Below are 15,638 nucleotides of genomic sequence, written 5' to 3' on the forward strand. Positions count from 1 at the left end.
TTTGGATTTTTAATTTGGAACTTGCTTATTTATTAAATTACAGTATTATATTATATAAAAATGAAACCCGTTTTCCGTTGTCACGACATAACATGAAAACGGCTTGACCGATTTGGCTGATTTTTTTTTGTAGTTTTCTAATACTCTGTACAAGGTTTTTACGGAAAAAATATAAAGAAAATCTACGCTAAGGCGGTACGAAGTTCGCCGGGTCAGCTAGTAGTCTTATATATTTCCACAGTATAATACGATACGATAGGAACATAACAAAGTATTTATGCTAGATGTTGCTAATTTTTATACTTCTTTTGTGGTAACTATAATAATTATAGAATCTGCTTTAATGAATTAATATTTCTTAACTCAAATGTTATCCTTTTATTATTAACTAGCGGCCGCCCGCGACTTCGTACGCGTGGATCCCGTTTTACCCCCTTCATCTATCTTACGCGGCTTAGATTTTTTCATACAAATGTTTTTTCCCGCTAACTCCCGTTCCCGTGGGAATTTTGCAATATCCTGTTGTAACTAAGCTTTAAGTTTACTAAGATACCTGCATGCCATATTTCAAGCGTCTATCTTAAGCGGTTTAGATTTTTTCATACAAATGTTTTTTCCCGCTAACTCGCGTTCCCGTGGGAATTTTGCAATATCCTGTTGTAACTCAGCTTTAAGTTTACTAAGATACCTGCATGCCAAATTGCAAGCGTCTAACTAAAGCGGTTTAGATTTTTTCATACAAATGTTTTTTCCCTCTAACTCCCGTTCCCGTGGGAATTTTGCAATACCCTGTTGTAACTAAACTTTAAGTTTACTAAGATACCTGCATGCCAAATTGCAAGCGTCTAACTTAAGCGGTTTAGATTTTTCATACAAAAGGATTTTCCCGCTAATTCCCGTTCCCGTGGGAATTCCTAAGTCTACTTTAACCTGCCCAGGAGTATGAAGAATAATTGTACCAAGTTTCGTTAAAATCCGTCAAGTAGCTTTTGTTTCCATAAGGAACATACAGACAGACAGACAAAAATTTTACTATTGCATTTTTGGCATCAGTACTTATCGATCACTAATCACCCCCTGATAGTTATTTTGAAAATATATTTCATGTACAGAATTGACCTCTACAGATTTATTATAAGTATAGATTTAGTTATTAATAATCTAACACGAGCGCTGCTGTACATTTCTTATTGTAAAGACAAAAGCCTTAATGTGACGAAAATACTCAAAATTGTAATAAGGTTTTTAAAAAAAAAAAAGATATTGTAAAAATCTTGAAAAAAAAATTCTGACTGAACTCCAATATCTCCTAAACCACAAGTTTCCCAGGTATGGTCCCAAAGAAAAAATGATCCTCATGATGTGGAGAATAAGTAGCGTTCGGCTTCGGGATAGGTTTTTTTTTTACACCCGTAAGTCTATTAAAACGTACCTAACTATTAACCTAGAAATTAGTTTGTTGCGGCGCTTCTCCAGTGTTGCCAGAAGGTTACTTTTGTAACCTTTTACGTTACTTTTGAACTGCTGTGGTTACTTTTAGGTTACACTAATGAAAAGGTTACTTTTAGGTGATTTTTCAGAAATTGTAGAATTAACTTTACAGGTTATTCAGTAAAAAATATTAATAGTGACAATTTACCCCCCCCCCCCCCCCGTATGAAGGTTACTTTTTATTCAAAAAGGTTACTTTTTTTTATATTTCTGGTAATTTCTGACTAGACCCGACTGGCAACACTGCGCTTCTCAGCACTTGCCAAATGTTTGTCTCGAAGCGCTGGTAGGGCTTAGATTAATTAATCTAAGTGGTAGGGCAAAAAAAGAATGAGACATGTTGTTAGGCTCCATAAGAGCATTTGACGATTTGTAAGTACTAATTTAATTAGTCTAAACCCTTATCTAAGTCTAAACCACTAAACAAATAAAGATAATTTTGATTTTAACACGTTTGAATTTTCGTTACGTCTCTGTTGTGGATAAAAAAAAAATACAAGACATCGATTTTTACATCAATTCCCTACTCCTCCCAAACGGCTATGTTATAATTTAAAAGATTTTTGCACGAATATATTAAGAATTTTTAAATCTTTATATGACACGTTGCTTTTTGCAATCGAACATTACTTTCATTCATAAATTTTACTTTTTATAAATTCCGAACGTTTTGCTGTTGAGGGGGCCTTCGCGGGGTGCGGGCGGCAGTCGTCTTTGAAACGCAGCGCAGGTCGAAACGCAGAGCGCGAACTCGAACGAAATGTCAAAAAATTGCAAGAAGAAGGCGCTGTGGCGTCATGAAGCTAAAGATAAAAATGGAGGGCAGAGTTGGAACAAAAACTTGAGTCAAATACCTACTTATATCTATCTCGCTCTCTGCGGCCCTACCTCTCTTTTTAGTGTGAACTGTAGTATTGCTATCTTCTGATTTAAATCTCCTTGTAAATTCTTCGAAATAGCCAATTCACTAACCAAATCAGAAGTTAAACAAATAAATAATTAATATTTGAAACTAAGATTACCTAGTTAAATAAAAAATCACAAAATTGTCGACCATTTAGGCTTAATGTGTTGGCGAATCAGGGAATTACAATCCCAATTCCTGGGTAATCGGTACCATGTGGCAACATCGGCCCAATCCGGCCCATCATGGCGGTTGTTTACTATTTTGTTTATTAAGCAGTTAATTTCGTTTGAGATTGTTTACAGGAAATAATCATTGTTTTATCACAAGAATTGGTGCAAAATTTTGTAGTGCGTGGTTGCGGTAGTACGTGGTGTCCTGGATGGAAGTGACATAAGATTCCACGCGTAAGTGTTTATTTCGTGATTTCCGACATTGGATCATTGTAAACATTTTTCACATTTTTTACAGTAATTTCTTCCTAAAACGTTTTACCAGTAATTACACTTATCATTTTTAATGATACCTATGTCAAGAAATAAAGATTTTACATTGGTTTCATTGAATTTGAGCAATTTTATATTTTTTGTTTATTTAGAAAGAGCGAGTCTGCCCACAGAGAGTGAGATAGTGATACTTAGTTTGTGCTTCAAGTAGGTATTCGGAGTGTGGTGGCCTCCATTTTTATCTGTAGCTTCATGTGTGGCGTGTGTCGGTACCACAGATAAGGATTAGATTTAGAGGTCGGTACTGTCGGTCAACCAACTGTCAATATTTTAGTGTTGTCGCATGAATCGACTCGACTGTTTATGAATCACAATCGAAGTGCATGCGTCTATCTTCTTCAGGGCCAATTTTTAACGTCTCCAATACAGACGCGCTTCTTCGATTTCTTCGATTCTGCGATACGGATTTGTCAAAACAGCTGACGTCCACGCACGTTGAAGATGAAAATTTTTAGCGTAATCGGGGCCCAGATTGCGCTAAAAATTTTCATCTTCTACGCACCCGGACGACGAACGAACATCGCTGTTTTGACAAATCCGTATCGCGGTGTCGTTTTGACAGCTAGTTGAAACGAAGCATAGACGTAAACGTAAAGCTAAATATCACATGTTAATTCCTCTATGCATGTGACAATGAAAATACTAGGAAGATACGTCCATTACCGTGATACTGAATTTGCACCTCAGCTGGAATGAAAAACGAAGCGCAACTGGCGAAGAAGCGCCAATGAATTGGAGACTTTAAAAATTAGCGCAATCGGGGCACTGCGTTTATAAACTACTAGCTTTCCGCCCGCGGCTTCGCACTCGTGAAATTTCGTTTGTCACAGATCTTCATAAATTATAGCCTATATGTTATTCTGGATTATGAACAATAATACTGTAAAGTTTCATCAAAATCCGTTCAGTGGTTTTTAAGCCTATTCATTACAAACATACAAAAATAGGTACAAATCTTTCCTCTTTATAATGTTAGTATAGAAGAAGCACTCAAAAACTATTGCTTCCTGCCTGCCTGTATAGAGTAAGTCGGGTCTCCAGCGTATGTTTTGCCCTACACAATCAACAAAAACATTTCATAATTTAAAAAAAAATAGGTACCTAAAAATAATGTTGAATCTTATTTTTTTAAACTAAAATTAACACAGCAAATGTTCGTGAAGCGTTTGAGAAAAAGTAGCTTGCATAGAGAAAAGTAATACATAGGAAATAGAGAACCCTCTCTGTCAAATTTTTGAACCTACTAATTGACAGCCTGGTGTTAAATTCCCTGTACTTAACCTACGTACGTAACGCTCACATACATACATAGTCCACGCACACATACATACATAAAGTCCACGCACACATACACACAGTTCACGCACACATAGGCCCTCATAACCTTCAAAGAATTATTGTTTTTTTGATGTACAATGTAGAATTTTTTCAAATCCATTATTTTGAAAGTATTTATCTTTATGGTGTACGTATTGTATTATTTTCAAAACAATGGATTTGGAAAAATTCTACATTGCACATGGAAATGCAAATAAACAAAAACTTTTCAATTTAATAATTTTACTTTATTTATGAACACACATAATATTATACACCAAAAGCGTCTTTTCGCAAAGTTTTCAACAACACTAAAAAAGCACTTGCACTTTGAGAAAACTCAGATCACTTGTGAAAATAACAGAAAGTTTCTTCGCGATTCACGAAGGAACGAACAAAACTCCGATGAACCAGAACAGCAGCAGGTACGAAGGAATGAACTTGAATTTGACTCGACTCTTCAATACTTTAATAGGGCCACAGAACTCATAAACGATGGCTAAGAAAACAAGAATGCATTCAACCTAACAAAAACAACACCGGCCATTTTGGAGGAAAAACAAAGTTGCCATATGTTAAATAGTAATTTCTACTACTCTATTATGTAAATTATAACAAAAAATGTCACCGTTCAGTTTTAAATTAAAACAAATTAATTTCATTTTAAAAAAAGTTTTCACATTGTAATTAACAATATTCTGAAATATATTTTAATTAAGAAAAAAATGAAAATATGAAGGAAACAGGAGCAGCGACATCTAAAGCGTTTTAGGGTAGTTAAAAAGTATTGCTTCCTCATTGTTATAGCATTGCTGCAAAATCTGAAAAGCTTTTAAATATTTTAAGATGTGTTTCTGGAGTCTGGTGGGGTGCTCACCCAGCGTCATTAAGACTTTTATACAATGCTATTATAAGAAGTGTACTTGACTATGGCAGTTTCTATCTAGAGCCTTGTAATTTAGTTGGTTTAAGTAAATTGGATGCGATTCAATCTAAAGCGCTAAGGATTATAGCTGGTGCTATGAAATCGAGTCCAATCAATGCCTTGCAAGCTGAATGTGTTGAGCCCCCATTGAAATTACGCCGCCAATATTTATGTGACAAGTATCTTTTCCGTGTACTTCAATTTGCTGACCATCCTATATATAGCAAACTCAACAGACTTAATGATTTAATTGATACTTCCTCTTATTGGTCACGTAAATCTCCTCCTTGTGTGATTATTAGTTTTCGTAAATTTATATCAATCCAAGCCCCAGTCCACAGAACCTCCTTTCTTCCGATATTTTCTGTAAATTTTGAATCCCTTATTCTTACTCCGACAATTCATTTCAACCTAGACATACATAAGGATGACTACAATGCTAACATTAAGTTCAATCAGATCGTAGACGAACACTGGGGCGATTGGCATCATATCTATTGCGATGCATCTAAGCACTCTCCAACGGGTCATGTTGGCGTTGGCGCATACCATAAACAATATCATATTGTCCAGAAAATAAAACTCCGTCCAGAATCATCAGTCTTTACAGGAGAATGTTTTGGACTGTTTAAGGCTTTAGAGTATGCTCTCCTTATGAAATTAAACACAACTGTAATATTTTGTGACTCTAAAAGTGCTTTGCAGGCATTACATAAATTTCCATTTAAGAACAATACTAATTATCCTATTATTACAGAATGCAGGAAATTACTTCACAAATGTAGTCTTAACAGTCATTTAATTAATTTTGCGTGGATTCCTAGTCATACCAATATTCCAGGAAATGATAAAGCTGATAAGCTGGCCAATGAAGCGGTTGAGTGTGGAGATATACATCCGTACACAAATTATTGCCATGACTTAACGGCAGCCCTTCCCAAAGCTTATCTCAAATCTGCCTGGGATGAGAATTGGGAGTTCACTAGCCAATCTAAGGGGAAACATTACAAGCTCATTCAACCATCCATCCTTTGTAAACCATGGTTTGTTAAAATTAATCTTTCCAAAACAGTTACTACCATTTTAACTAGAATGCGACTTGGTCACGTGTGCACTCCAGCACACTTGGCTAAAATTCATGTACTTGATTATGATTCGTGCACTTGTGGTTCTGGCGTCGGAGACTTAAATCACATATTTTTTTACTGTTGCCTATATGATCGTTCCTCTTTTATTAGTTCTCTTTTAGCCATTAAAATTCCTTTTCCTACATCCATCACTTGCCTATTATATACCAATAACATTGATGTTTATAATATCCTAGCCGAATTTATTACCCATAATAATATAAAATTGTAAATAGTAATGTATATTGTACTTATGTAAATATTATTTTATTTTTATTATTTTGTACTTATATCACACCTAAATTGATCCTATGAAAACCATCCTTTGTTCCGTTTCCTTCCGTAATTGATTCGTTTCCCTACCTTTTAACTTTAACCCAATCCCACCCTGTCTAAACGCAATGTCCGCAAAACTTATGGCAAAACTGAACGCAAAAATCAAGAACCCCGTCGTGGCTAAACGCAATCCGCGAGAGCCATAAAGAAGAAAAAAAAAAAAAAAGTATTGGAATTTATCGACTGAAGTCGCTGTTTGGAAGCAAGTTTGATCGTAGTATGGAAGTTTCCGTACCCTGGTAGCTTGTGTCAGCTTACTCAAAGGCGCAATTACGCCCCGTTTACGATACAGTTTCGTTTCAAATAGCTTACCGCGATGCAGTTGTAAATTTTTAGCTCAATCGGGGCCTTGGTTGGCCTTGGTTCACTGGACTTAATTTGTTGCTAATGACTTCTAGTATAATATAATCCCTTTCAAGGAATAGATATTTTATAAAGATTAGTTTCCCTGTCACTCTGTATAAAATTATTTTTTTTAGAAAGGTGATATCGTCTTCAAAAGTTCAAACGGTCAAAAGATTGGCTATTTATTATAATTCTAACATCTTTAAATCGAGTCAGTTTAGTTTTTTTTTTTTGGTATGACCCTTGAAAAATAGATTCGACTGACAGGACAAATTTTGCAGATTTTGCTGTCAACTGCTGTCAAGAAAAATTTGGTTGGTTTGCAAAAATTCGCTTGTGCCGGCAAATTTATTTTGACCACCGTCTCATATTCGTTTTATTGTAATATTTTACATACTCTCTGTGTTATTCTACTCTCCGTGACGATACGATAGCCATTTGAGTAGGGCATTTATTTCAATATGCCGAAAAGACAAGTAAGGAACGCATTTTATTTCTATATGATTGACTTCAGAGAACAACAAAAGAAAATTGGAATTCAGTATGGAAACATAAGAGAAGTCTCTGAAGCTGCAGGCCCTTCGTGGAGGGTAAATATTCATTTTCAAAATTTGTATCTTTCACTTGCATTTTCAATTATTAATAAATATTTTTTTCATCAGGAGGCACCACCAAATGTACGCGCTAAGTTTGAAGAAATGGCTCGCCAAGAAAAATTGAAGAGAAATGTTCCTGACCAGAAGTTTACTTCAACAGGGATACCATTTTCTGAGATAGAACGACAAGAGAGAGAGTTGCGTGAAGCAGAGGAAGCCGAGAGAGAGTATATTAATAATATTGTCAAATTAAAGTCTTTTAATTCAGGTAATGCATTTTTTATATTTTCATACACTTAATTACTAAATAATTACATTCTTAAAAATTTACCTATCACCATTTCATATTGAAGACGGACTGTGTGGTACAGGAAAGTTTTTGCTTGAAGGTATTTTTTTTTTATCATAGCTACCTCCATTTTGTGATGGTACTTGCATTGTTCTATTAATATGATAACAATTGTCCTCTATTTTTGTCTTCTTGTTTCTTTTCATTTGCTCTGCTATGTCACCGTAAATTGTGAATTCTGTCAGGTGTTAATCTCACAGATTATAATGTGACATAGTTCGATTACAATGTAACATAACCTAACCCACTGTTGGTTACAATCTCACGGGTTATATGATAAACTGAAGGAGTTCACAATTTCATGTTGACATAATACTCATGACCAATTAAAGATTTCTTTTGACATAAGTGTACTTTAAACTTGTCTTATGAAATTTTAAATTTTAACGGATTTTACTAAGGTTTTAAAATATAATTCATTGCAGAAATTATACATGAGTACTTTTATGTGATGGATGTGAACTACTACTGTAAGTTCAACTCGGATTACCTAATAGGGGAATGTACCGCTCTACGCTTCAATGTTAAAAATGGCATCAAAGATCAATTTCATACTATGATCAACCCAGGTAATATACATGTTCAACTTTTGTTACTTGCCACTGGGTCATATGACACAAGTTCTCTTTAAGTCAATAAAACTACTTTCAGACTTAATGAACATAATTAGACAGCTGAGGTCTTACAATAAGTTTAAACTTGGGGTATTTGATAATATTTTCACATGCAACTTTAAAATTTTGTACAGTTAACAGTACATTTTAATATGTATTTAAATATTATGTAATATGCAATGGGTTTAGTTCGATATGCTGTCATTTATCTATACTAATATTATAAATGCGAAAGTAACTCTTGTCTGTCTTGCTTTCACTCCTAAACCACTGAACCGATTTAGATGCATAGATATAGTTTGAGTCCCGGGAAAGGACTTAGGAAAATTTTTATCCTGGTTTTCGAAACTGGGACGCGGGTGATAAAGTTTTTCTGTGACAGACAAAATTCCACGCGGGCGGAAAGCTAGTACATATTAATTGTTATTCAAATTCTAGGTCCAATACCAGTTGGATATGCTTATGATGTCAAACTCGGAGCTCAAGAACTTGGGCTGGATATGCCGGATGCAATTACTTATAAGACATTGCCATACATAGACACTTTAGCCATCATCGTCGACTACCTGAAGCATGGCCTTCCGACTTCTAGCAAGACAGTACCACCGATTTACACAATGCCAGAGAGGGTGCAACCAGTCCTGAATTTTATATTGCAAATGTGTGCAAAGACAGGTAAGTTATATAATTTTAACAACAACATTAATTAATATGCTATCTTTTTAGATATTTTTCACCATTTTTGAATTTGAAACTACCTCCATTTATGTACGGGCGTCATTAATATCGGACAATAAGACTCGTCTTTGCTCTATAGCATTCCTAAGTGTCAGAAGCGAGCTACGGCCACCGGTGTCGGCTGGAAGCCGCCACATTTTATAACACACTCGTTGCTAATATTCGGAATAGGTATTTGGATTAGGTACTTTAAAATATTTGGATTAGGTGAATTAGGTAAATCAGTACCTAATCCAAATATTTTAATCCAACCCATCTCTAGGGGGGTGGAGCAGTACGACAGTCGTCGGCGTTTTGTGTGGCACTGCGAGCGAGTGGCCGCCACCGGATACACGTGTGCGGCGCATCTATACAAAATAATTATATTAAAAAGTGTCTTAAGTCGCCGTCGCTGGCCACCGGTGGCTGTGGTCGGTGGCCCATTTGCGCCGAGCCTTAATGTCACTTTTACGCAGTCGACATCGAATGCGTTTGACTTAAACTCACACTACGCCCCCTGCTGACGACGTCACCGTCCACAGGTGAAGACGACGGCATGTTCCGCGTGTACAAGCTTGACACGCTGTTCTACACGCTGCTGAATGGCATCAAGAACCGCGGCGACGAGGGATTCCCCCGCGAGTCGTTGGCGCTCGCGCAGCTGAAGAAGGACCCATTCCGGTACACGCCCGGCTTGGGGTGCCGGGTATGTTCAATTTATTTATGCTCTGTCACGTCATATTATGTCAGTTACATCACCTCTCCCGTGCCACTCATACCGCAGGCACTGACTAGAGTTAAGCGTTGACCTATAGTGCCTGCCTGAGGTATCGGAGACAGACACACAGATTACAGACAGATGTGCTTCAGATTCGTATGCTCTGTCAAGTCATATGTCATCCCTCTTGGGCCGCTCTTATACCTGTCTGACTGCACGCATTTGCGCGCTAGATCTATAGTTTTTTCATTTTTGTTACAAATACTTATAACAACACAATCTGGAAAGTATACATCAATTTGCAAATAATGGTTTCTAACTAGCCTGTTTCACCACTTGTTGATTAAGCTCTTTATCTGTGAAGTAAACTTAACTTTATATGGATTTTTTGTCAGATCTGAAATTTTATCAGGAAGCTATGGAATTTTCCATAAAGAATCATACAATTAGTTGGTCATTAGAATCTACTCAGATAGCCGCTTGTTGCAGCACCACGAGGACATAGACAAGGCTGCGGAGTGCACTACCTCTCGCGTGAAGCGCTGGGCCTACACCATCATGGACAGCTGCTGCCCCGTGGTCGGCGTGGACATGCTGCCGTCGAAGCATGTCCCCGGCGACTTCGACCTGGACGTGAGTGTTGCAGGAGTCACTAGCACCGCGGGACATAGACAAGGCTGCGGAGTGCACTTCCTCTCGCGTGAAGCGCTGGGCCTACACCATCATGGACAGCTGCTGCCCCGTGGTCGGCGTGGACATGCTGCCGTCGAAGCATGTCCCCGGCGACTTCGACCTGGACGTGAGTGTTGCAGGAGTCACTAGCACCGCGGGACATAGACAAGGCTGCGGAGTGCACTTCCTCTCGCGTGAAGCGCTGGGCCTACACCATCATGGACAGCTGCTGCCCCGTGGTCGGCGTGGACATGCTGCCGTCGAAGCATGTCCCCGGCGACTTCGACCTGGACGTGAGTGTTGCAGGAGTCACTAGCACCGCGGGACATAGACAAGGCTGCGGAGTGCACTTCCTCTCGCGTGAAGCGCTGGGCCTACACCATCATGGACAGCTGCTGCCCCGTGGTCGGCGTGGACATGCTGCCGTCGAAGCATGTCCCCGGCGACTTCGACCTGGACGTGAGTGTTGCAGGAGTCACTAGCACCGCGGGACATAGACAAGGCTGCGGAGTGCACTTCCTCTCGCGTGAAGCGCTGGGCCTACACCATCATGGACAGCTGCTGCCCCGTGGTCGGCGTGGACATGCTGCCGTCGAAGCATGTCCCCGGCGACTTCGACCTGGACGTGAGTGTTGCAGGAGTCACTAGCACCGCGGGACATAGACAAGGCTGCGGAGTGCACTACCTCGCGTGAAGCGCTAAGAATACACAAAACGAAGCATAGCGATAATCATGGATGTACCCAGAAGAGGTGGAAGGAGAAGCACCTCCCCCTGGAAATTAAAAACTCTGCAATGTACCTTGTTTTTTCCATCAGGGTCTAAGCGCGAAGATCCTGCCTAAATCTTAACCCCCCACTTTGTCTCTGGTCCAGAATTCACCTCCTGGTCCAGAGGCTGATATATCAGACAGAATCATCATCATCATTTCAGCCATCGGACGTCCACTAATTAAAACAGGCTCCAATGATTTCCATACTGACCGGTTGGTAGTGGCGTGCATCCAGCGTCTACATGCTACCTTTACGAGTATAAGGTCATTGGTCCACCTTGTGGATGGACGTCTCACGCTGCGCTTTCCAGTGCGTGGCTTCCACTCCAGAACCTTGCTGCTACATCGCCCGTCTGTTCTGCATACTATGTGCCCTGCACATTGCCACTTCTCTCACATTTATATATCAGAATATCCTCATAAAATACCGTGTAATGGCCATGCTCATGTGACATAAAATACTACTACTTTATAAATGGTGTTACAAAACTTACTAATTATGTCGTTTTTTCCAGACCATCATAAATTTTAGAGAGCAAAAGAAAGAAAGAGCTGGGCCGTCAGTGGCTGTCCCTCGGGTAATTAAGTTTTATTTATTTGACATTAATTTGTTTTCAAGCGAAAAGCACATTATACACTTAATTATTATACACAAAAAATTAAGCACATTATTATGTTTATGATATGAGTTGCTGCTACTTTTGTTATAGTGGGGGGAACCTTCTAACGCCTCAGCCAGCGATATCAATCAGTCTTCGTTCAACGAGTCTGCTAATAGTAAGTGTTAATCAATGTACACTACATTATAACGGTCATTTTGAAATAATGCTCCCTTTTTCTTTACAAACCTTTGAACAATTTTATGTTGGGAATTATTAGTTGTAATATCAAATTCATAGTAAAAAGTTTTGTTCACTGATGGACAAAGGCCACCTCCAAGGATTTCCATAACAACCGATCCAGTGTTGCCCACATCCAGGTTCTACCAGTAACCTTCACCAGATCGTCGGTGCACCTAGTGGGGGGGCCTATCGCAGAACCGGTTTTTATGGAAATCCTTGAGGGATACTTTTGTCCAGCAGTGAACGTCATTTGGCTGAAACGAACGAACAATAAAGTTTTGTATTTAATTTTTAAAACTGTGTTTTTTACAGCTTCAGCCTCAACTTCAGCTCCTTCGACTTCATCAAAGAAGGAAAAAAAAGCCCAGCCTCCTCTACGTATGCCAAAGACAGATTGTAAGTTTTACTCTATGTTCAAAATCAAATGTTAGGTTATTCTCTACTAGTGGCCCGCCCCGGCTTCGCACGGTTGCAATGGAATTTCCAGGCTTTTCTCTTCTATAATATGCATGTTTTATACCTATAAACCTTCATCTTGAGTCACTCTATCTATTAAAAAAACCGCACCAAAATCCGTTGCATAGTTCTAAAGATCTAAGCATACATAGGGACAGACAGCTGAATGCGACTTTGTTTTATCTGGGGGCACGGCAGTGCCCCCACCAAGTCGAGCAAAAAAGCGGCATACTAATTTAACTTGGAGAAATTTCTGTGCAAGGAAACTTACGAATATAATATTTCCAGATTCGCAAACCCTTCGCCCAGCGCCCGAGCTCACCGAAGCCAACTTCCCAAGTTTCTCTGCTGGACGCGGTAAGATATATTTTTTACTAAATGAAGGCTGAGTTGCACCATCTTACTTTACCCTTAATAAATGGCAAAAAATTGTCAAACTACATACAAAAACACCGGTTATTGTTATAGTCATGGTTAAAGTAAGCTGGTGCAACTCAGTCTAGTCTCATAGGCTGTCTAGCTCGGACAATAACTCGCAGTTCCGCCCCAAAGACTTCGGGAAGACGCCGTCAGGTTTTAGTGAGTAGGCCCTGCCCATCGGGCAGGGAGAGCCTCACATAACCGACTGGATGCAATTTCATGCCTTTCTCAGTCATGTCAGAGTATGACTCTTTTTTTTTCTTTTTTCGTCAGTTGTTAAAATTAAACAGTTGACATGCACAACAAACAGTAGACATTTTTCTATGTTTCTTGATTCAGCACTGGTTAAATGTTCGCACGTTTTATAGTATGGTCGCTAGTGTATGCTTACTTGCGGCCACATATTGCGTGCGGCTATATTTGCAAAAATAGTAGTCTAAAGACTGACTAGGGATATAATTACGGGTCGTATCTGCTGATTTATTGACACAATCCTTGAATGCTTTTTCAAATTTATATTACTACGACAATGCGCCTTTCAGCATTCGTCAGTGTGATGTTGCCATGTACCTTTTCATATGTCACTTCTGAATATTATTTTACCTGCATTCAAATTCAAATGATTTATTTCTTAAAATATGGTACAGTACAGTGATAAAAGGTCTTAAACTATTACAATAAAGGTCCATCATATTTTGCCATATGGCATAGAAATGTCAGATTAATGTTTTATGAGATATTAAATTATTATAAAATTCAAAATTTGTCATTCAGGAAATAGTCTATAGTTTAATAACATTTGTTTTTCATAGTGATGTCAGTTTCTTTTTAAATAATTGAAATGTTAACTCTTTTATGCATGCATTTGTTTTGTTAATTTTTCTTGCGCAATGCGAGTTACTTACCTACAATATAAATTGTATTTTTGTTCATTCCAGGCCGTGGCTTAGCGAGCAGCTTAAACAAAATGCATATTGGAAAACCAAAGAAGTAAACGTAGACAGTCTACCTTTAATCTTGTCTTGACCTGTACTCAATCTTGACTGCTAACTTTATTTTAAGACTTCCTCTTGTGCTGTGGGACTTAGATACAAATATTCTATTAATGTTTACACTTCGTGTATCTAATACACTTTAGTCAGGACTTGTTACCCTTTTAGGATTATTGTGTCTACAAAATTATTGGGCGAGCTTATATGGCCGACAGGGTATGGTCATTTAATGGGTGAAAGTTCGATATGGATATTTCTATAATGCAGCTATTCATCACTATCGAATATGTATTTAGAAGCTAAACTTTAGCCATGTATGCTCGCTATCGTGCATTATGGGTGCATAAAAAATAAAATTAGTCTCTTGATATGACACCTTTACATTTCGGTCTTGGTTCGACTTTTACGTGCATTTATCTGCTATGTATGTCTGATATGGAGTAAAGCAAGTATTAATAAAATATTTCATAGTAAACAATAGAATATTCAGTAGTAAATAACCGTATATAATATACCTTATAATACTATATTCCTGTGTATAAAGCTTGGATACATTGTGGTGAAATGACCCTCAGTGACGCACAACGCTCGAACTACTTGACGCCACGTTGTCGCACTGTGTCAAGCATGACATAGATTTACTTAACATTTTCCTTTATCCGAGAGCGACATTGTGTCTCTCGGGTGTACCACAAAATTGTACAACGTTTTAGGTACCATGCACTTCATTTGTTGCCTAGTGTGTCCAATGTTTTAACTTGACTCAACAAAAAGGTTTAAAAATTGTTGTAGCGAATGATTGTTATTGTCTCTAGTGTATCGGCGTTCAATGACTTAAGTATATTGCTATCTCTAGATGATTGTCTATTTCATTGATCAAATATGAGAATACATGATTATGTTTTATGTCGATGTGAGGTTATAAGTAAATGAATAGCATTTAGTATTAAATTTAACTAAACATATAAAATATGATAATTATTATCTCTACATGTTATTTGATGTTGTAACAATCGATGTGATAAATAATATTAAGTCAAATACTTTTGTGATTGCTTTAGTTATTTAAGCATTAGTGCCATTTCCGCTTCCTCTTCTCTGAGATATAATTTTCGAAAGAAACAAATCTATTTTTATATTTCATTTATTAAATCTTTAAAAGAAGTGTATCATATTTTTAAGGTTGGCCATGTAGAATAAGTTTTAATGTAATCACCAAAGTGATACTTGATCTTAATGTTGATATTATTTCGGTTTTTTTTACGATAAAGACTCTAGCAAACAGCCGGCTAGAGTGTAATGTGAAGTATACGTACTTATTGAATAGTTATAACCTACAGCTATGTCGCACTCGTGTGGGCTGTGCTAGAGGCTTTAGTAACTAAGTTTCTTATGTTAAAATGTTGAAGTATTTGTTTGTACTTGAATTTATAGTTTCGTATGACAACTTAATGACGATTACAAAATATATGACTTGAATACATTCAGAGTTTCATTTCATTAACCTGTAGTTGTAGAACCCATTTTAGTTAACAGCTTA

General features: G+C 37.8%; 2 protein-coding genes across 3 annotated transcripts; both read left to right on the top strand.

The window, feature by feature from the left end:
* The first annotated feature begins 7,169 nt into the window (after positions 1-7,169).
* On the top strand, positions 7,170-10,770 carry LOC135078148 (protein maelstrom homolog). Of its 2 annotated transcripts, XM_063972731.1 has the most exons (7): positions 7,170-7,265; positions 7,466-7,541; positions 7,614-7,815; positions 8,322-8,465; positions 8,949-9,185; positions 9,770-9,933; positions 10,435-10,770. In XM_063972731.1, exons 3-7 carry the CDS (start codon positions 7,650-7,652, stop codon positions 10,765-10,767), a joined length of 1,044 nt encoding a protein of 347 aa, XP_063828801.1. In that variant the 5' UTR covers positions 7,170-7,265; positions 7,466-7,541; positions 7,614-7,649; the 3' UTR covers positions 10,768-10,770. The 2 variants fall into 2 exon arrangements, with proteins under 2 accessions (XP_063828801.1, XP_063828800.1); XM_063972730.1 differs by having other exon boundaries at positions 7,184-7,541.
* A 386-nt stretch (positions 10,771-11,156) lies between these two features.
* Positions 11,157-15,581, top strand: LOC135078152 (uncharacterized). Its single transcript, XM_063972734.1, has 6 exons — positions 11,157-11,242; positions 11,904-11,966; positions 12,099-12,165; positions 12,543-12,626; positions 12,975-13,043; positions 14,045-15,581. Exons 1-6 carry the CDS (start codon positions 11,168-11,170, stop codon positions 14,098-14,100), a joined length of 414 nt encoding a protein of 137 aa, XP_063828804.1. The 5' UTR covers positions 11,157-11,167; the 3' UTR covers positions 14,101-15,581.
* The last annotated feature ends 57 nt before the right edge of the window (positions 15,582-15,638 follow it).

This window comes from Ostrinia nubilalis, chromosome 14 (assembly GCF_963855985.1).
Source record: "Ostrinia nubilalis chromosome 14, ilOstNubi1.1, whole genome shotgun sequence".
Taxonomy (NCBI): domain Eukaryota; kingdom Metazoa; phylum Arthropoda; class Insecta; order Lepidoptera; family Crambidae; genus Ostrinia; species Ostrinia nubilalis.

Bases quoted from the DNA above. Each gene is read 5' to 3' on its own strand.
- LOC135078148 (XM_063972730.1), top strand. From the start codon at position 7,413: ATGCCGAAAAGACAAGTAAGGAACGCATTTTATTTCTATATGATTGAC. The intron at 7,542-7,613 runs GTAAATATTCAT...TTTTTTCATCAG, and splicing joins CTGCAGGCCCTTCGTGGAGG to GAGGCACCACCAAATGTACG. The intron at 9,934-10,434 runs GTATGTTCAATT...CGCTTGTTGCAG, and splicing joins CGCCCGGCTTGGGGTGCCGG to CACCACGAGGACATAGACAA.
- LOC135078152 (XM_063972734.1), top strand. From the start codon at position 11,168: ATGGACAGCTGCTGCCCCGTGGTCGGCGTGGACATGCTGCCGTCGAAG. The intron at 11,967-12,098 runs GTAATTAAGTTT...CTTTTGTTATAG, and splicing joins CGTCAGTGGCTGTCCCTCGG to TGGGGGGAACCTTCTAACGC. The intron at 13,044-14,044 runs GTAAGATATATT...TGTTCATTCCAG, and splicing joins AAGTTTCTCTGCTGGACGCG to GCCGTGGCTTAGCGAGCAGC.